General features: G+C 37.0%; 1 protein-coding gene across 1 annotated transcript in view; it reads right to left on the bottom strand.

The window, feature by feature from the left end:
• The window catches only part of cpne5a (copine Va), a gene marked incomplete at both ends in the record, with an annotated part of 89,830 nt that overhangs the window by 37,202 nt on the left and 29,235 nt on the right, over positions 1–23,393 (bottom strand). Inside the window, 3 exons of the mRNA XM_079383948.1 lie at positions 3,112–3,216; positions 3,431–3,534; positions 9,239–9,302. Of these exons, the coding sequence (XP_079240074.1) occupies positions 3,112–3,216; positions 3,431–3,534; positions 9,239–9,302 (273 nt within the window). The remainder of the gene's footprint in view (positions 1–3,111; positions 3,217–3,430; positions 3,535–9,238; positions 9,303–23,393) is intronic.

The raw sequence follows: 23,393 nt of genomic DNA on the forward strand, positions 1-23,393 counted from the left end.
TAAAAAATTATTTCTTGCACCCCAAATATTAGCGTTTTACTGTTTTTGGACAAATAAATGCAGCCTCAGTTAGCATAAGACACCTCTTTCAAAAAGATTCAAAAATCTTTTCAACCCCAAACATTTGAACAGTAGCATATACAGTATTTTACTATAATAAAAAATATTATTGTAAAAACATTTTCTTCACAATTCAAACCAGCAAACATAAAAATACAGGAAAATGTGTAGTCTGATAAGAATGTCTAGACACTTTTATACACTAAAAACTCCAGTGCTAAACATAACTATTTTATAGGACATTCTACTGGAAAACAACTTCCACAACTTTCTACCAACCACCCAGAGGTGCCTGATACATCAGGAAGCCCTGCAGTAATTTCCTCTGTAAAGTCTGAGATGTTTCCCTCAGGAGCATGGCTGACTGACAGGGTTAAGTGCTGTTCCTGTCTCTCCCCAGGATCACAGGACAGATGCAGATCAGTTGTGACACTATGGGCAAATTATGGCTTCCCCTCATGTCAATCAAACCAAATTTGCTCTCATTTGTTTAAGACCCCTGAAGGAGGTGCCACCCTCTTTGCTAACCTGATGCCACAAAAGCATTTGTCTCTGTGAAAAGAAAGAGACAAACGCCCAGAGGATGAACATTGATGGTCACAGCTGTTAAAAACCAACTCAGCTTGAGCTTTTGGATCGTATCAACACAACCTAAGCTGATCATCAGTGTAGCAGCACTTTTTCACATGTGATGTTTCTTAATATGAATCAAATAATGACAAAATATCATACTCTCTGCTGCATTATTGCTTGAAAGTCAGTCTATGGCTTTTCCTGTAAAATACAGTACATATGTAAATGAAGAAGAAAGTCAAAATATTAAATACCATGGATAAATATATACTGAGTAATCCGCTATTTTGTGAAGGGGGGTCAAAATTACACTTTTCATCCCATTTACAGGGGGGAAAATCACTTTAGAAAGATCATTATTTTATTTTTACAAAGAGATTGATAGGTCTATTAGTAAAAAATGTTGACTTTAGCAATCCTTGTTGCATTATATACCAATAGTGATAGTTCAAAAATGGGAAAAAGGCACTATTGCGATATATTTAATACTTCTTAAGTCAGGCTTCACCGAATGAGGCATGAGCCCCTTTCACACTGCACGCTGGTCCCGGAAAATTGCCGGAGAGCCTTCTGTGTGAATGCAAACATGTCCCGGGATTAATTCCGGGATCGATCCCGGGTTGGGGACCTAGTAACATTGCCGGGTTCAGTCCCGGAACGAGCTCTGTGTGAACAAAAGCCAGAACCAATGCCGTAAAGGCTGATGATGCGCGTTATCATGCGACTCTTTTATCGGGTGTTTTGAAAGCAGATCAACGTTCACACTACAAAAAATGTGTAAACTGGAATGAAGCAGCGATCAGGGAGCTCCTCACTATACGTGCTGAAGATGAAATCGTTCGCCAGTTAAGTGAAATGTCACGGGTCTTTACGGGATCTTTACGGGTTGTGTGTGAACGCACGCACAGATTCTGGAAAATCACTGGCAGTGTGAATGAACCAAAATCAAACGATCCCAGGATGATTCCCGGAACACATTACTGGTGCATTTTCCAGAATCTCTGTGTGAAAGAGGCTATGGAAACTGCATGAACTGTTACCATTGGCATTTAATGCAACAAAGATTGCTAAAATCAACATATTTGACTCACAAACCAACCGATCTCTGTTTAAAAATAGCAATGATGCTGCCATCTTTCTAAAGTCATTCTATATTTTTGGAAGCTTGTACAATTTGACACAGACTGACCCTATTCTGACTTAAATCCAATATATTAGAATCTGTATAACATATAAAACTCTAATTACAGACATTTTTGTTGAAAAACATATCCCAACTGCAATATAAATACTCCTCTCTGCTGGCATCATTGCAGCAGGTAATAATTAGCACAGCACCACAACAGCTGGAGTTTCCCTTTCCTCTTTCTCTCTTTCGCTTGGTCTCTCTCACACACGGGATCAGAGGCCAGGTGGGGACTGGGTGGCAGGTGGTTCTGTTCCCTGTGTCCTGATTGGCTATGACAGCTCTCAGACAACACACAGCTGCCAACATGTCTGCAAACCTCACCTGGGCCATGAAAATGAACGCACACACACACACACGCACACACAAAAGTATAGCCTACCAAATATTCATGAACGCAACACACTGAATGACACACACACACACTGGATTGTACATAGGCCTATTGAGACCAATAAAGAGATATTTGTGTGTTTGCAGTGCAAACACACAAATATCTGCTACACAGAAAATACAAAGCAAAAATAATGTGTCCTTGTAGAGCACATAAATCACAACAGTGCAGCACCGTGAACAGGGCTGTCTGTGATCAAATAATGCTGATGCAATGAGTACCAGCAGTCTGGTTTCAATGTGTGACTGAATCAAAGAGCACAGGGACACGATTCCTCTCAACACACACATACACAGGGTCTCATTCGGGTACAACAGCCTCCTCATTGTACATTTCTGCAGGATTCACAACACTGCATGCTCACAAATAGGCTCTTATCCTCATTCAAACCCTCACTGTCAAACCCTCACTGTTAAAATGATTCTAAATAAGGTAGCGTGTGTCCACAGGTTAATTAACATAATACACACCTAAATATCTACATATACTATCAACACCTTTATATAGTCCTAGACTAAACATGATTGACTGCATCAAATAATTTTGTTACTCTAAAAAAGTAAGTATATTCTTTTTTATATGACAAACATAAATAATATAATATAATATAATGTTGCTATTATTACTTATAATTCTTTTTAAATAGCTTATTCAATAAAAAAATAAGTCAAAATAAATAAAAATTACAATATGTGATTTGTGTATGGGTTTTATCTAAAAAAAATAATCCTATATTTTGAAAAATACATTGACAAATCAATTACTTTGTGAAAGCTTTTTGCCCACAGGTTTTACGCACATGCACTGTTAGTGAATGAGAGCTGTTAACACTGGCGACACGCACACAAGCATCAGTACATACTGACATGCATGTCTGTGTGTGTATGTGTGAGTGCACCTTTCATAATCTCCATTGCACAGCGCTCTGACAGGAATGGTGAACGGCTGCCAGACGGGGTTCAGCGTATTCTTTACCACTTCAGTTTTATGGCAGATAGTGAACCTAAGAAGAAAAAACAAAGATGTAAAACTCAAACAAAGCAGTATACATTGCGTGATTATATTTTATTACAGTTAGAAGTTTGCATATTGTAAGCCTTAACTGAGTACTAGAATGTTATTGGCTAGAACAATTTTCTTAAGACATTACTTTTCCATGGACATCACGAAAAGAAGACACACTTTCCTGCCTGTGCATCAGAGTGAGAAAGACTCACGTTCCATCCTCATTACTTCTGTAGAACACCATGAACGGGTCAGAGCGGCCAAAGAAGTCTTTCTTATCCAGCTTATTGGCACAGAACTGCATTGTTGCACAGTCCTGAGAGGTTGAGAGAAAGAAAGAAAGAAACAAAGAACAAGGGGGAAAGGGAAGGAAAATGGAAGGTAAAATATAGAAATAGCACAGAAAGCAGCTAATCTAGTGAAATCAGAGGCACATTGCTTTTTCATGTGCAGCATAGATGAATGACGAGATTCTGGACCCTCAGGCACAATTCACCCCCCATCATACAGCACAGCCATGTTTTGTGTGTGTACACACATTTTTTAAAGTCATATGCTTCAGACTCACACTCCATTAAAAGCTTTAAAGGTAAAATAACTCTTCTTTGAACAACTCTGAAATAAATAATTTGCTAATGAATAAATTGTCCCACAATTTCTACTGACCCTGACTGTGGCTCAATATTTAGCTCTCAAAAAAACACAGCTGGCCCTTTTTTAATCACAATATTTCACACTGTGTCGATACTGACATCCCCCTACAACACTGACTGTAATTTTCTCATTCTGAGATGGACACAATGTTTTGTCTTTTGTCAAGGGCTCAATGGTAGAATGTAATGTTTTTGTTTAGTGGAGTAGTTTCGTGCAGATTCATGTTTATCATGAGGTAGGGTTACCTAAAATCATCTTTAATGATGAAAATCTGGAAAAAATAAAAAAACATCAATAAAAAAAAATACATATAATGATTATCGACCATAATATGAAATTAATTATTGTCTTATCGTACATATACAGTTAAGTCCATATATATTTGGACACAGGCACAATTTTTATTATTTTAGCTGCTGACCAAAACATATTCAAGTTACAGTTATATAACGAATATGGGCTTAAAGTGCACACACTAATATTTAATTTGAGGGTATTCTCATCAAAATTGGAGGAAAGGTTATGGAATTAAAGCTCTTCAATATGTACCTCCCCCCTTTTTCAAGGGACCATAAGTAATTGGACAATTGACTCAAAAGCTATTTCGTGGACAGGTGTGGGCTATTCCTTCATTATTTCTACATCAATTAAGCACGTAAAAGATCTAATGATAATTCTAAGTGTGCCATTTGCATTTGGAAGCAGTTGCTCTGAAGCCACATCATATGGTCAAAGGATCTCTCCATACAAGTGAAACAGACAATTGCTGGGCTTCAAAAACAAAACAAATCCATCAGATAGACAGCAGGAACATTAGAAGAGGTCAAATCAACAGTTTGGGACATTCTGAGAAAAAAAAGAATGCACTAGTGAGCTCAGCTACATAAAATGGCCTGGACGTCCACGGAGGACAACAGTGGTGGATGATCAGAGAATCTTCTCCATGGTAAAGAAAAACCATTTCACAACATCCAGCCAAGTGAAGAACACTCTCCAGGAAGTTGACGTGTCACTGTCATAGTCTGAAATCAAGAGAAGACTTCACAAGAGCAAATATAGAGGGTTCACCCAAAAGGTGCAAACAAGGCCAGATTAGACTTTGCCAAAAAAACATCTAAAAAAGCCAGACCACTTCTGCAAAAGAATTCTTTGGACGGTTGAAATTAAGATCAACCTGTACCAGAATGACGGGAAGAAAAAAGTATGGAGAAGGCTTGGAACATGTTTAATATGTGAAACATAGTGGAGCAGTGTGATGCATGGGCATGCATGGCTTCCAGTGGCACGGGGTTACTGGTGTTTAGTGATGACATGACAGAAGACAGAAGAATTCTGAAGTGTACAAGGATATACTCTCTGCCCAGATTCAGCCAAATGCAGCAAAGTTGATTGGACGGCGCTTCATAGTACAAATGGACAATGACCCACAACATACAGCAAAAACAACACAGGAGTTTTTGAAGGTAAAAAAGTGGAATATTCTACAAAGGCCAAATCAATCTCCTGATTTCAACCCAATTGAGCATGCATTTCACTTTCTGAAGACAAAACTAAAGGCAGAAAGACCCACAAGCAAACAATAACTGAAGTCAGCTGCAGCAAAGGCCTGGAAAAGCATCACAAAGGAGGAAACCCAGTCTTTGGTCAGGTCTGAGTTCCAGACTTAAAGCAGTCATTGCCTGCAAAGGATTCTAAATAAAATATCAAAAATGAACATTTTATTTATCATTATATTTATTTGTCCAATTACATTTGAGCCCCGGATATGGGAGGACTGTGTATAAAAATGGTTGTAAGCATTTTATGTTATATTTTTGTTCAACCCCTTTGAATTAAAGCTTAAAGTCTGCACTTCAATTTCATCTTGATTGTTTAATTTTAATTCTATTCTGGTGGCATACAGAGCCGAAATTATGAAAATTGTGTCAGTGTCCAAATATATATGGACCTAACTGTAATATTGTATAGAATGTCATTAGATCATCAGTGAATTTATTTAATAATTATGTACTTCACTGACACATGAACAGTGTTGTTATTGTAAAACCAAAATTTAATTATTTAATTTGTGAGTTATTAATTAAAATAAAGCTGACTTTTTTTTTTTTTAATGATGTCATGGCAGCAAAATATAGATATTAAAAAGTGGCAAAATTACAAAAAAATTTTATAAAAAAAAAAAAATACAACAAAAAAAAGCTAATGCAAAATGTAAACAATAATAACAATGGTATATAAATAATACTAAAATAACAGTCCACATGAATCAAGATACCAATCAAATTTTATTATTACCTGCAATTTCTTAGGATACAAAAGAAAAACTGTCTGTGGCCCCTAAATGGGTATTTTGTAACCCAAATGGTTAATCTGTGCTTGGCATCAACAAGCATCAATTCCTTTGAACCAATTAGCCACTAAACACTATCTTGCATTTAGAGTGCCATTCAGAGAATGATGAAATTGTAGGCTGGAGTCAGTGAGGAGAGACGAAGAGTGAGTGAGAGAAGAGATTGAAGGAGATCTAGAACATTTCCAAAAGAATCCTTCATATGATGTGCAGCTGATTCTGCAAATTACACTCCAGTAATGACTGACATCATCATAAACCTGCTTGCTAGGGGCTTCTCAGGCCGGAAAGATGTTATCAACACAATGGAGACAACCCTCATTAGTGATAATGGTATGGTGTGAGGTCTAACTGATATGAAGTCATTAGTCTTAATGGTATATCCACTGATGAACATGGCCAGTGGTCTTTCCACGCTCTAGGGAAAATTCACCTTATATTTAATGGCCGAGGGAGCACTACCTTTCATTACACATTGCTTGAATTGTTTCTTGACTGAAACTAAACCATAGTGTGTGGAGGACTTTGCACATGATTAGCAGCCCCATTCAAACCAAGCATTCACAGCGATTATGATCCCATGACTAGACCTTAGTGGCAAGATCAATTTGAGCTGAAAACAATTTGGGCAGAGAAAAGCCAAATATCAACCTATGCTAGTTTTGAATCCAGCATCTATGAACAATCGAGCACGAGTGTCAGTCTTCTTGCGGATTGCAATTCTTCCTTCAGCAACAGTAAACAACTTAAATGACAGCATAGTTAGTTATATAACTGACAGTCAATCAAAGCGATTCACATCACAGCTAAAGCTGACTGTCTTTGGCCACAATATACTTCAGAGATGAAACATTTCATTCATTATTTTGGGTTTGCAGGTTTTATCTGGTTTCTGAATGGGATTCATCTATGTAACTTCTTGGAAAGAGACAGACGTTTGAAGATATTTGCAAACCTCATTCCTGCTATTAAGTGGAAGGTTTGTCTCCGCATGGTGCATTTCCTCATAGCTGTTCTTTGCATGTACCTGATCAAAACCCAGCCTTTCATAACATCCTGTAAAATCTTTTGATCTACCATGTGAAATATATATATAGATCAAGCAGATGTACCAATATATTACTCTCACAGAGGGGAAAAGCTTTTTGAGCATTTCAAATGAGCTTGAGTGAGGCTGTGAGTGTGTGCAATAGATGGCTCAAATGAGCAGTCCTTTGTGTGTGTTTGAGCTTGTAGTCAGTGCAACATAGCCATTTACAACCCGGAAAAGCTGTAATTTACTCTGCACTGCTATTTCAGTGATTTAATGAGTACTATAACCAGTGACAGAATAAACTTTACTAGACAGAGGGACGAAACTGGAACGTTCCAGTGAGAAGACATGATAAAGAGATGGGAGGGATGGAGATTCTGACCTCCTCCACTGAATCTACAAATGGAATGGTAAAAAATAAAACGTTATTCTTTGTATTTGCTGGCTAACTATTGTAGTCTAAACAAATGAGTTAGTTATTTTAATGAATCCCACAAAAAAAGATTTAAAAGGAGTTTTTCAACTCCTTTACTCTGAACAAACTGATTGAATCCATCAAATCTGACTTGAAATGAAGCAATAATTCAAGAATTTCATGAAAATTAAATTAGTATACTGGCTGAGCATATCAAAAGATAAATTTTTTAAATAAAAATCATATTTCATAATCATAATCATAATAAATCATATGTAAAATTGTATATATCAAATTGAACTCTTAAATGATTAATAAAATATTTAAAAATGTTATTAAAATAATATTTTTGTATACATAATATATAGCTTTGTATACAAAAATAATTCTGCAGGAAAAACTACATGGTCTGATTATCTTCAGCAGACCATATGAATGTTTACATAACCAGATATCTTCAAATGCCTCTTAATTTGTATATTATTGTTTATCATTTTCCCAAGCCATCACTCCCATTCATAAGTATCCTCTCATCATATCCATCTAGTGCTAGTCACTGGTAATATATCGGACCCTTTGGTTCAACAGCAATGAAGACTGACGTCAGAACAGGTTTAAAATGCATAAGCAGAATATGAGATGCAGGACACTTGGTCCTCTCCAGCTCCTTAGGATCAGACAACCAATGCAGTCTAACAAAACATGCTATGAGCACACAGGTCTTAGAAAGGGAATTCTAAGGGGGAGACATCATCACTCTTGAATTGGTTCAGAGAGGCCACACAATCCATATCTCACTTTGATGGTTTGAATGCAATTTTAAGATTATTTTCACTCAAGCTGTGATACCAGCTGCTGAAACATTCCAATGTGTGTTCATTCTTCCTTGAAAACCTTGATGCCAATTCCATGATCCTTTGGTTCAATAAGTGCTGGTCTTAAAATACCAGCTGAAAGTATTCAGAAGAACAGGGGAGACAAACAAAGCCTTCATTGTGTATTAGATCAAAAGCTCTAACAGTACCCAGTAGGCAGTGCTGCAGTGATCTTCACTACTTAATGCTTAGTAATGTTTCAGTTGCTGCTTCATCAAGCCTGTTCTGGTATTTATTTAGTTAATCCGAATAATGTAACTAGCCAGTGTAAAAGATGGTTAATAATGCATGTTAGAAGTATTAAATAATGATGCAAACCTGTGACTACAAATAACATGGCTTCTGTTATTCCATTATTTATGCTTTAATAACATTTTGTCAGTAAGATGGAAATAAAAGTATTTAAAGGTGGCTTTGGTGTTCAAATGTTGTTACCCTTTTGTCTGTGGAAACAACATATATAGGCACAATCCAGTTCATTTCTCTGGAATAATGTATTTGGCTACCAGGCAGTGAATGGTCTGATCTCAAGAGTATACTGTAACTGTCAGCTTTCTTATCAAAGTGAATCATTTCAGTAAAGGTTTTCACTGCTGAATTGTTGCGAACATTTCGAAGAGAAAAGGGGTTGAAAAAACAATTATTTCAGAGCAAAACTATTCTTTGGAGGATAAAGTAAAACTGCTGACTTACCCGACAGTTTCCGAGTTCCTCTGCAGTGAGAATAATGGTACCGCAATTCTTCCCAGAGATGCCACTGAAAAAATAACATATACGGTGCATTAGTGCACAGTTTCGAGTTATTGGGAACAGCAGGGCAGGAATAGTGTAGAAAAAATCCTCCTAATAATGACCTGATTCCCATATAATTACGGTTAAATACATTTCATGACTGCATGCCTACATATAACAGCAGCAGAATTTCAGAATAGTAATATCAGAGCTTTTTGAGCATTTCAAATGAGCTTGAGTGAGGCTGTGAGTGTGTGCAATAGATGGCTCAAATGAGCAGCCCTTTGTGTGTGTTTGAGCTTGTAGTCAGCGCAACATAGCCATTTACAACCCGGAAAAGCTGTAATTTACTGTAATTTCAGTGATTTAATGAGTAAAAAGGGTGTTGTTTTACACGACCATTGAGCAGTGGGGGCTGGTCAATAGGGGGGCGCTGGGGCGCCACCCCCATCATATTAGCCAGGGAAGAAGCCTACTTCAACATGTCTAAAATAAGTTAAATATATACTGCAAAATAATCACAAAATTGCATTGTTTAGCCGTCCTATTCGACTGGCAATCATGTTAGCACCTTTTAAAAAAATGTAAAAATCACAACTGTATTTCGTTTGTTTTGTGTGTATGGGGCTCTGAACCAATGGGTGTCTATTAGGTCTGTAAACTTTTGAAACGCATGTGACTTGAGGCTGAGCTCTAATTGGCTTGTTTCGGATTGTCCTCGAGGCGCAGAGCACTGTGCTCCAGACCCTCCCGCTTTTGATCTTAGCAAATCAATATTGTTTTTATATATTTTGGCCTCATGTGATTGGACCGTTCTCGACTGTAAAATAGGAGCAATAGGCTTGTTCGAGATGAACTATACTAGCCTGCCACTGGCTGGCGAGAGTGGCCGCTTGCAGTTGGGGCAGAATCGGACACTTTCTGCTCCCAGTAGTGATGCTCTCATGGTGTTTGCATACTATTATCACAGATAAAGTGAATTAAATGCAATATTTGTCAAATACACAATACACAAATACACAAAACACTTTTTAGATACTGCTTAAAGGTGCCATAGAATGCATTGATACAATAATTTAAATTGTTCTCTGATATCTACATGTGGCTTAGGTAAGGGCAAAAATTCTCCAGAAACAGATTTACATGTCCATTTACAACCCTAGGATTTCTCCCTACAATGAAATGGTCTGTTATTACCTTATTTGGAAGGGTCATGAATAATAATGTTGAGCTCTGCTCTGACTGGCTGTTTCACAGTGCGGTTGAAATTTGAGCTCTGCTCTGATTGGCTATTTCACAGTGCGGCTCATTTCAGTAGCTCACAGGAAGGAAACTATAGCCAATCTTTGCGGCGCCGCATGAAGTCGAACAAGCCTAATATCTCTTCCGAGTTGAAAGTAAATTCGATTTTAACTTTACAAAAAATCCTTTCGCAAGGCATTCAAATGAAGAAAAAAATAAAATACAAATACAGATCATGGAGATTGGACGGAGCTGGCGAGCTGGATGCGATGTAAGTCATGCCTTTTATAGTTTTTTCTGATTGTTATTTCAAAGTCCTGTCACCGAAGCGTTGGCAATGACACAGAAGGTAATTAAAACAATGCAGTTTAACTTGAGCTGATCATCGGGGTCCTAAAACAATTGGCTTGTGTAGATGATGTAGTTATACAATGGAGGTCTCTTTACAAGTAAATTATGATTTTTTACGTAAGGATTATTATGCAAATATATAAATAATATAGTGTCCCTTCTTCAGTTGGACCTATTCAGCTATGTCTGACAACTTGAATAATATATTGTCAATAACATTAAAATTAAGATAAAAAATATAATGGTCTTTAGGAGTTTTTGCATACTTATTACATTGGACTTTATTAAACCTTATGAAAATATAATGAATTTATATGAATTTAAAAAACAAAAAACATTTTTACAGTCTTTATTTTGAAGGATTTGCTATCCTGTGGTCTCTCGTGTGGACAACATTATCTCTGAATTATGTTAATATAAATGGCTAATATTTTTTTGAATGATTACAAATGTTTAATGATTACTTTACAGATAATATACACACATTTTTAAGCAGTAATGATTCATTATCATTATCATCTTGTTATATGGTATTTAACGGCATTCAGCCATGCTGTTGCATTAACAGTGTGATTAAGTTTGTTTGCGCCCCACAATTTTTTTTAGCACCAGCCACTACTGCCATTGAGTAATTTTAGCCAAAGTATTTTGCAGACATTTCATGAAGACCCTAAAGAATCATACCATCTTGTGGAAAATGGGCATCTGATGCCCCCTTTAACACTGTGTGTTAGCTGTGCTCTGCAGAAGAGCAAAATCAATGGCACTCACACCTCTCCCTGCTGCATTCCCAATTGATTAGAGTCTGATCAAACATCTGAACCCCTTGGTGCCTTCAGCTGACACTGAACACAGCACGCTGTTATTCTTATTAATTCAAACTCACCAGAGTTTAATTTTCCTTTCATCTAGTTTAAATTGAAAAAGCTATAAATAAAAATAAAATTGAACTGCATGCAGTAGTGCCATTGAAGCAATATCACGGCCTGGAACCAAGCTAAATCATCTAAACTGGTTAAAGTTCACATTGGCAGAAAATGAAGATTTCTCAGCCGTCAAAATGTGGAATGTAAGAATACAGACACTGTCAGTTCAGATTGACTTCTCTCATGTGATGAGAGTGTCAAGGGTTCTTGATATAGAAAACAACATATAATTACATACAATTATATACATTATAATACAATAATTACATTACATAAGGATGCATTAATTTTATACAGTAATCACTGATATTTTGAAATATTATTACAATTTTACAATTTAAAATAAATGTTTTCTATTTTAATATATTTTAAAGTGTAATTTATTCCTGTGATGCAAAGCTGGATTTTCAGATTCATTACTCCAGTCATCAGTGTCACATGATCCTTCGGGAATCATTCTAATAGGCTACTGATTTGCTGTTCAAGAAACATTATTGTCAGTGTTTAAAACAGTTGTGCAGCCTAATGCTTTTGTGAAAACCATACATCGTTTCAAGATTCTTTGATGAAGAAAAAAGTTTATTTGAACAGGTTTTATTTGAAATCTTTTCTAACTTTTTGAAGTCTTTCCTGTCACTTTTAATCAATTTAATTAATTCTTTCTGAATAAAAAGACTTACTGACCCCAAACTTTTGAAAGTTAAACTTTTGAAAGTCTCCACTGATTCTTGATTTTCTTAGCTGTCAAACAGACTACTGAAAAGTTAACTTTTGACATTTAAACAGTACAAAAACGTTTCATTTTTATTCATATTTAGTATGCAATAATTAAGTATACATTAGACACAAACTGATTTGACTATTGGCAGATTCTGTTGGCATTTACAGCATTGCACCTGCCAAGGGAAAGCTCGATAATGTTGACATAAGCAATAACAATGATCTAGAGTGCACACCAGCATGAGGAAGGAGATCAAGGCATCTTTTTGCACATAGCCGAGAGCTTGATATCAACTTTCTAACCTTTAACTGGAGCCAACGGAGATTCAGAGGATCAATGATATTGTCCCAAATCCGCCATTCAAAGCCAAATGACTTATAAGTCAACATCACACAGCCCGACCTGTTCGCTATGATCAAACAGTCCTTTAACAAAGTATACGCACCAAGTCCTGTCCTTAAGGAACAGGGGGAATATTTTTACATACTGATCACAGATGAAAGAAAGTCAGCCGAGGGAGAGAAGTTAGTTGGTATTACGCCGAATATTTTCAGACTTTGTTGCAGCCTTTTCTTCATCATGGCATTCATAGCTCCTCAGCATCTCATTCCACACGGGCAGGCCTGATTTGATCAATTCATGTGAGAAGAGGAGGTGATTTATGGAGCTACTCGTCAACCTAACAAATTGCTCACTACTTGCGGATTGTGAGGTAATTCTACAAGCTATATCAGAAGCTATTCATCAAAGTGTTGACAAAGAGTCCAGGGTTTACAATAAGGGGAGATTTCTCTTCATATCGTCCTCTAATGAGTCAGGGAACATTGTATACTGTACCAAAGAATAAAATAAACTGCATGTAATTAAATGTGGAGTCCTGTGATGTCTTAAACCTGCCAAAAGCCCTCTGGGTAATCGAAAATGCTTAAATGTCGTCCCACATGACTGAGGAAGATGTATAACAGTATTTAACGCTAGCCAGCATTATCATCACATAGCAGGTAGTGAGGTTTCAGGAGATGTTTGCACATTTCATCATTAGGATGAAGAATTATGTTGGTATTTAAGCAGACAACGGGTTGACAGGTGAGAGAGGGGGGAAAAGAAATGGAGGAGATTCAAAGAAGGAGAGAAACAAACAGGCCCGTCGTACTCATCAGGCCTTACAATGAGTGGCCAACTAATGTCCTCTATGGCAGGGGTTTTCAAACATGTGTTGCGCAAAAGAATTGAAATATGTGACCCTGGACCACAAAAGCAGTCTTTAAGTCGCTGGGGTATATTTGTAGCAATAGCCAAAAATACATTTTATGGGTCAAAATTAACAATTTTTCTTGTATGACAAAAATCATTAGGATATTAAGTAAAGATCATGTTCCATGAATATATTTTGTAAATTTCCTACCATAAATATATTAAACCTTAATTTTTTATTAGTAATATGCATTGCTAAGAAGTTCATTTGGACAGCTTTAAAGGCAATTTTCTCAATTGTATCTCGGCCAAATATTGTCCTATCCTAACAAACCATACATCAATGGAAAGTTCATTTATTCAGCTTTCAGGTGCTATATAAATCTCAATTTCGAAAAATTGACCCTTATGACTGGTTTTGTGGTCCAATGTCACACATATAAGATCATATGTATTGAACATGCAAAAGAAAATAGAATTAGAGAAAACCGAGAAAGACAGATTAAATTATTCTTGTGTCTCTGAGTATGTGAGTGTATATGTAACCAGAGTACCTGAAATAAACAGCCCTGTTTGAGAGCGATAAGCTGTGAATTCACAGACCATTGGGCTGTTTGGAACATTTACATTCCTCTGTCTAACAAAGAGATTAAGTGAATAAGGTTATCCAGACTCATTTCATGTGAAACTAAGACAAACGGAGCGGAGGGTGAAATATGACGGATCGCTGATTCACAGCAGCGAGCGAGTCGCAGTCAGGCTGCATTACATAAAGCTCCAGAACTCCACAAGGGGTTGGAATGAGATTATAATTTAAATCCAATTGCTTTTCATACTTAGACAGGCATCCATAATCCTTAAATACACCCGGATTTGAATTAAGATTGGTGCACCGTTCTCCACCACTTGTGGATTTTAGTGTTTCAATGGCCTAAACATCTGCAAAATGGCACCAACCAAAGAAAATTGAACCTCTACATATGATTTGCACATGGCTGTATAATCCATAATTAATATGAAACCTCCAGGCTAACCGACCATATCTTTACCATTATGAAGACTCATTTTCAGTATCCAGAGCTACTTAAGAAGCATCGCAGTCGAACAAGCTTCAAATTAACTATTATTGTTTATTGTGTGAGAATACATGCATGTCTGCAATTAAATGTTATTCATAAAACAAATCTTGAATGTGGCAATCGATTCAACATAATGATGGAGCACAGAGCCTACCTCTGCTAAACGCAAGCCATTCATCTAGCAGGAGAGAAGTGGTTGTTTGTTACAGACCTGAAATTGTGCTTACTCTGAGTATCTGGATATCCTTGAATGGGATATTCTTCAGTGAGTAATTTGTGCGATGCATTTTCTTCTTTCTAGCATTGCTACCTGACCGTGCGTAGTGATTGATAGCATTCATATCTATAATACTGTTTGCTTCTGTCCTTATGGCTATGCTGCCGTCTACAGTGGAGTCTGTTTAACAATATGGCACTGTTAGCCACTAAGAGAACAAATCAGCTACTGTTAAAATGACAACAGGAGGAATGTCAATGAAGTCAAATTTGCTTCTGGCACTGGAGGCATTTTACATGGCCTGTCAGCTGTTTAAAAACTCAGCCGAGCACTCAATGTATACATTAATATAACAATTGCCTTTCATAAACGACCCAAGCCCAGAGTGCTGCACTAGATGGAATGGAAAATGCATTTCCTGTCCTGAGCTCTCTGAATGTGACAGAATGGCTTAAAATTTAATTTTGTGATGGGGACCTATAAAACACACACACACACTGAAAAGCCCTATTCCTCAGTGTGAATGTTTGTGTATTTACATAATATGGAGCGGCTTAGTCCATCACAGATTCCTGTGCTGAATGTGTAAACTCCAATTTAATTCATCCAAGGTGATGGATTAACACTACATTTCATATTCAATATGACTCTGTATTTAAATATTCCCCCATTTGCGATTCCTTCCATTGGCTCAAACTATAGAGCAAGGCAATAGCAACGCCAAGGTCATGGGTCTGACTCCCAGTGAAAGCAAGAACTGAGAAAATTAATCAAATGTCTGTCACCTTGCATAAAAGCATCTACCAAATGCATAAATGTAGGTGAAAATTTGCACTATTCCTTTACAGTTTTGCTGACCTGCTGTTGCAACTTCATGTACTGTGGCTCTGACATACTGTGCTATGATTTGTGATTTTAAAAGCAATAAATAAAATCAATATACATAAATCAACACATTTAGGTAAGAAATATGTATATAATTGAACAGAACTAGTTTATTGTTTAATATTTATTATGTATTAATATTTAATAATAAGTCTCAAAGTCTCTTATGCTCACAAAGGCTGCGTTTATTTGATCAAAGATACAGTAAAAACAAATATTGTAAAATATTATTGGTTTAAAACAACTGTTTTGTATTTGAATATTTAAAACAAATTTATTCCTTTTCAGCAGTCATTACTCCATTCGTCAATATCACATGATCCTACAGAAATCATTTGAATATGCTAATTGCTAATTGAAGATGCTAATTTGTTGCTCAATTATTATTGGTGCTCAATTATTAATAATATATATAATAATACACTACATAATATATATTATATAAAATATATAATAATATATATGGCTGGCAGTGTGTGTGTGTAAGAAACACATAAAACTGCTTTTATTTAAAAAAAAAAAAGAACTTATTAATAATAAATATTAATAATAACAATTAATAATAAATGTAAAAATTATAAATATAATTTACAATTCTATTATAGCTGCTTACGTTGGAGAAAGGATAGTTTAGTTAGTTTATATATACTGTATATGATTGAATTGATCTTTCTTCAAGTGAAGTGAAGTGAAGTGACATTCAGCCAAGTATGGTGACCCATACTCGGAATTCGTGCTCTGCATTTAACCCATCCATAGTGCACACACACAGCAGTGAACACACACACACCGTGAACACACACACACCGTGAACATACACCCGGAGCAGTGGGCAGCCATTTTATGCTGCAGCGCCCGGGGAGCAGTTGGGGGTTCGGTGCCTTGCTCAAGGGCACCTCAGTCGTGGTATTGAGGGGGGAGAGAGCGCTGGACATTCCAATGAAACTAGACTGTAATAGTCAGATCAGGTAGAAATACTTCCAGTGTATCAGAGCAATGACCCGTTTGTATTTCATGGGGTGATTTTTTGGAGACTGGGTCCATCGTTGAGGGCAAAAGCTTGCAATCTATTCCTCCACCCTGCCTGTTGTTGTTCTCTTACAGCTCAGAGTTACTTGCGCTTTCTGTCTTGCTACCATTTAAATCTGAAATACTTTTTTCTTCAGTAAAAAGCTCAAACAGCCCGCAGTCAGAAACACATGGCTGTGATGTCCCACCAGAGTATCGAATCTGAGGCCTAGATAAGACTCGCTGGCCCATATTTCTCTCTCCCTTCCTTTTTTTTCCACCCCCTTCCTCTCTATTTGTCAATGCAGCTCAGCAAAATGCATTTCCAGAGTCAGAGCATACAAGTCCTGTTTAACGCTGATATAAAGCACAGGCCCAATCCATCAGTATGACATAATAACCTAATGCCACGGGCCAGAGCATCATGACCATTCAAACTGAGTGGGGCACAAAGAAACAAACATCAAAGCTGCCCTTTACCATACAATGTAAATGCAAAATAAGCTGACTATTTCTAATTAAATACAAATAAACAACAATTTTATATATACTGTATAATATGGTTGTAAATAAATAATAAGCTAAATTGCCTTACAATGGGGTCAATCCGATTAAACTAGCATCACTAAAGGCACAGATTTAAAGGCACAGATGGGCCAAATGTACTGTATTCAATAAGGCTTATGTTACTTCCCTTCCTATATCCCCTATATGAACTGTAGAAAACTCTAATTGAATCTAAAGTTGGGCAATGTTTTGTGTTCTTTCAGCACAATGAAAGGGAGATGATGAATTAACATAGCAGAAATTCAAATCCAATAAGACTAGTTTTGCAGTGTGTTTTAAAGCAGTTCAGCCCGCAGCTAAATTCTCCTTACATCCTGTTTATTGCCAAACATGAAATTCTCTGTATTCAGCTGCCAAGTGTGTAGTCTCTGATTTACTTATTTCAACACAACGGAGGGATACATTTCAAGAGATGACTGCGTCTACAGCAGTTGCACAGGACGGATGGAGGGAAAGCTATAGTCTGTTTCCTGCAATAGATACACAGAGACAGATCTGTGACTATGGGGAATTATTGAGGTGTGGAAAGAGGACAATATTAGAGAGCTTGTGTGTGTAATACAGACGACAGGCTGTTCAAAAGCAGGTCATCCTGCACTCAGGCATTTTACACAATTTTGGTATTTTTTGATTGCTCAATTGCACACAAAGTACAAAGTTACTTTGTTTCTGTTGCTCTCTCCTTCCTTATGTTCTCTATTCAAATAAATTAAACCAAAGTCAAGTGCTGCATCCCAGTTCACCTACTTATACTTAAGCCATTAAAGAAAGTGTAACAACTCTGTTGCATAGTTACATGGCCTGTCAATCAACTTATCACAGTTAATATCCTCTTGTACACACTCCACATCTCAGTTTATTTAATTTACAGTCAACTATTCTTACCGGATAGAAAATAACAGCATGTTGATCTGCCAGTTGGGGGTCCTACACGCAAATAACTTTCCTCATGTTTTTGCAAAATATACACACACTACCAGTCAAAACGTTTTTGAATAGTAAGATTTTTAATGTTTTTTTAAAAAGTCTCTTCTGCTCACCGAGCCTGCATTTATTTGATCCAAAATAAAGCAAAAAAAAAAAAAACGTAAAATTTGAAATATTTTTACTATTTAAAATGTTACCTGTTTCTATTTGATTATATTTCAAAATGTAATTTATTCCTGTGATTTCAAAGCTGAATTTTTAGCATCATTACTCCAGTCACATGATCTTCTTTGTGTTTCTTTATAAAAGTTCACAATATTTTTGTAGATGAAATATATGGATCAAGTTAGATATTATTAGTCACTCGATTCACTTCACCTAAAACTCTCTCTCAATCATTGTTCTTACAAATCTGCCCTGTTTGACGTTTTTTTTTTTGCTTACATTTCTGAACCAAATTGTCAAATTTGTAGGGTTGTGTGCAATATTAGCCATTAGAGCTATCTACACTTCGAGTCTCTGTCAAAAACAGTATTTCAGGGATATTCATTTCAACATTATTTGGGATATACTAATTCTAATTTCGAATATTATTTAGGAGAACAATAATCTTGAAAAAGCCTGGAATAATGCCTATAACCACAGCGAAATATAAATGGAGCATAGCGGTGGTTCTGGCAGGCCATGTTAGTCAAGCTCGCATCAGCTGACACTCAGCTGATCCACGTCTACCTATAGGATCACGACACCAATCATAATTCCCTTCATAAGGTCCCTTTAGTCATTATTCAGCAGCTATCGCTTCCCTCAGGAACTAATAGATGGCGAATTCCATCTCCATATGAAGCGTTCAATCAGGATTTTCGACAGGATTCCCACAGAGTATCTCACCAGATTCAAGTTGTGAACTTAAAGCGAATTCGCCGCGTTGTTTGTCAAGCCGATAGACTGAAAGCGATCCTCGCGATTGATATAGAGACTTTGCCCACAATTCAATGCCAAAGTTATGCTAATACGACTACACCAACAACTTTACACGATCTGCTTCCCCGCTGGAAGAAGCAAGATATTCAAGAAGGTTTAAACAGTGGCGGCGTTAAAAGATGGAAGGGGAAAAAATTCAGTAGTTAAACAACACTGCGCCGTCAGCGTTGGTACTGTATCAGACTTTACTGATCAGTGCGCACTTAATGCACTTAATATTATATGAAATTCAAGTTTAAATGGAGTTAACAAGGTTTTTGACCAGCGAATGACAGAGATAGAGTGTTTTGTCATTAGAACGGCTGTAACTGTTATCTGAGGCAGCAAGTGCATCGCATTATATGTTTTTATCAACTTTTATAGGTTATATAACGTTTATTGTAGCTGTATGGGCGCTTAGTTTTTCTTGTTATTTAATACACTTGGCCAAAATCTCAAATTAAGCACTTATGCACAGGATATTTAAAACGTACAAAAGTGTATTGGTTAGACGGCACATTAGCCTTTACAGACATAGTGATTGAGTAAAGAAAACGCTGTAATATTCAAAAATCAATTATTTATTTACCCTTTGATTGCGAAAAAGTGGAGATCTGTCTCCTCCAGGCTGTGCGCGGTGCGTCAATCTGAATGGAAGCGGGGTGAAGTTACGAGGTTTGGCAGAGTATGGAAACGCCGCCCCTGGGGTTAAAGCATCCACATAACAACTGGCCATTTCACCCTTTATTCATCTCTGAATGTCTTCACAAAGCTATGTTGGCGAACATGCTTCAGATATTGCTCATTGTTAAGCTAGTTGTTCAGTTATATTTGCTAGGCATGCTATCGTATTGTCACACTGGTAACATTACCAGTTAAATTTACCAGCGAACCTTGTTTTAATCTGTTGTCAAGGCTGTCGATATGAAACAGGCTTGCTGCTTCAGGCTTATCTATTGGGGATGCTTTCATTAAACTTATCCGACTAATTCTAACATGCTGTGTTTAAGTCAGTGATATGCTGTTGCTTAAGCTAACTAGTGTATACTTAATGCGCAGATCGTATATTTGCTTCTAAAGCTGTATCAATGCTAAACGTTATCTGGACAAGGGCAAATGCTGTTGCCTAAGTTTGAGTATTGACCATATGTTGTACTGCTTTAAAGGAGCATGCTGCTCTTTTTAGCTGTTTATAAAAGAACACCCCTTCGATACTTCTATTCTTCTGTTAGGGCATGCTGCCCCACTCTATGCATTTCAGAAGGTATATGCTTAAAGCTATCAGGGTATTGGGATTGTTTGCTTGTTAAGGCTTATCTAGTGTCCAGTATCATATCGTTGCTAGACCTGCTGTTGCTTAGGCTATCGGGTGTTTCTGCAGTACTGGTATCCGGGTTAACTTGCGACAGCAAGAAGCTAATGTTAAGCTATTGTTTAAGGCCATCTAATTATCTTAAGATATGCTTGCTGCTATGGGTTATCTGGTTATTGGTAATGCTATTTCTTTAGGTCTGACTACTGAAACATGCCGTGCTTAAGCAAGCTGCATAAGCTTCGAGAGCATTTTTAAGGATTGTCTACTACACTAATGTGGGTTATCAGATAAAGGACATGTATGTCAGCGAACACTAATATCATGGGAGGCGACAACCTGCATAAACATGACTTGAATTATTGAGTTATATGCCGCGTTATGGATGCTAAGCTTAGGCTAGGCAGAGTCTGCAATCTCTAAACCTGCCATTGCATGCTCTACGGCTGCAGTACGCAGTGTTTGCTACAACTGGCAACTGGGCTGAAATCTAGTGGATTCCGCATCTTAATTTCAGGTTGCATTAAAAAGGGGCTTACTGCTCTTCTTGGCTGCTATTAAGAAGAGCACCTCTTTGCTGCTACACTCCCCCGGTAAGGGGCTTGCTTCTCTTCTTAGCTGATTATAAAGAAGAGCACCACTTCGCTGCTACATGTTTGTCATGGGACCACGATGCAGTCAGGAGGCCTTCATTTTATGTTCCGTGAAAATAAGGGCCCCATTATATATTTTGCCTAAAGGAAAAACAGGACAAGCAGCTTCCCCCTATGTCTGCACTTCTCATACAGAATTCTATACACGCAGGCAAATACACATGATTATAATAGTAGAATATGTTTATATATAAATGGCTATATTCACATTGATTATACTCGAATCATTGATATTTAGATTAATAAAACTCTTCGTCACGTGTCATCTGAAAGTTTTAGATCCCATCATTTTCCACCGGAGCCGCTCCCAACAGTTTTGTGTTCTGCGTGCGATTCAAATGCTCCTCTCTCCAACCAAATTTAAAAGCTGCTATCAGTTAATGAAGATTTGACGAAAGAACTCGCGGCTCGATTGGACTCTTGTCATGTCAGAAAGTGATAAGACTTTCAATTATTTAGAACCTAATGATATTTTACTTTGTTTTCAAAACCCATCTTTTTCTGATAAACAAATTTACATGATCAATCTGTTAATTATATTAGCAAAGTTTTATATTCATCATATCAATTTGTAAGGGCAGTCGTGGCCTAATGGATAGAGAGTTGGACTTGTAACCCCGAAGGTCATAGATTCGAGTCTCAGGTCCGGCAGGGATTGTAGGTGGGGGGAGTAAATAACCAACACTCTCTCCCCCCTCAATACCACGACTGAGGTGAGACCCTCAGACGCCGCAGCAGGTGAATGTTCACTGCTGTGTGTACACTTGGATGGGTTAAATGCAGAGCACAAATTCTGAGTATGGGTCACCATACTTGGCCACACACCACTTCCCTTCCCCATATATTACATTTTGTAACACTGATCTTAAAATATACTTTGAAACCCTTTCTAATATGAGATCACCAAATAAGAAGCTTATAAAAACTACACAAATTCTAAAGCTTTTCAAATTTATGTAACTGCCCTAATGTATGTAGCTATAACTTTTGTTTTATTTTATTATATTTTTTTTATCCTCTTTTTTTATTTTATTGTTTAATTTATATGTTTGTATTCATTTTGTGTTGTTGTTGTTGTTGTTCTGTTTTGAATGCTTTGAGCTGTACAACATTGCCCTATGTTTGCCTTGTGCTTTTGTGTATTGAAACTGAATAAAAATAAAGAATGTAAACAAAAACTTTCAATTTTATGGACGGCGCCATCTTTGATTTTACTTTAGTCACTGTCGCTGTGATTACTGGTAAGGAATATGGGCTTGACTCCCGGTGCACGTTCATACAGACAGTATTCTAAACACAACTGTAAGCTGCTGTGTGAACGGGGCATTTTGAGACTCACACCTGTAAAGAAAATGCAGTTGTTAATCCAAAAAAAACTGACAGTGTCAACGTAGCCTATAGGACTGACAAGCATTTTCTGCTGCTGTGTGAACGTAGCCATAATGCCATTAATTAAAAAAAAAAATTATATTAAGTTGCTATGAACTAATCAAATCAATATTTGGTGTGAGACCCTTTGCCTTTCACTGGTTTTTAAAAAAAGGAATTTGCAAAAGGAACATTTGATACACTAAAAATTCAGGTTTTCTACTATGGTTTTCTACTGACTTAGTAACTCTTATCAGAAGAAAATAAATATTTTTCGTGAAACTTCTAGACTTGCACAGCATTGTATGTAAGTGACACTGCAGAAAACAGTGACTGCAGTACCGTTCATTCTATCCAACAAACCTGCTGTCAGACTGCGTTTGCGAGTCCTAAAAATTTCGTAGAAACCAGTTGTTACTCTGACAACTAACTGAATTCTGTACAAACACAAGCATATTTAGCTCTCTAAAACAGGACCGACAAGCGTTTTCTGCTGCTGTGTGAAAGCAGCCTCTCTGTGTTCCAGCCCTCACCTTTCTTTGTCTGTCTCCATCTAACACAGTCTGGGGAAACTGTACAGAGATCAGGGGCTCAAATTCACCCCTAAAGCTTTTAAACTCCAAAGATTTTGAGCAGAACAGCTCATCATTACTGGCCGATCTCTTCTCCACAACCAAATACCTCCAATCACACCCTCCTTTCT

Source organism: Barbus barbus (assembly GCF_936440315.1).
Source record: "Barbus barbus genome assembly, chromosome: 29".
Lineage (NCBI taxonomy): Eukaryota > Metazoa > Chordata > Actinopteri > Cypriniformes > Cyprinidae > Barbus > Barbus barbus.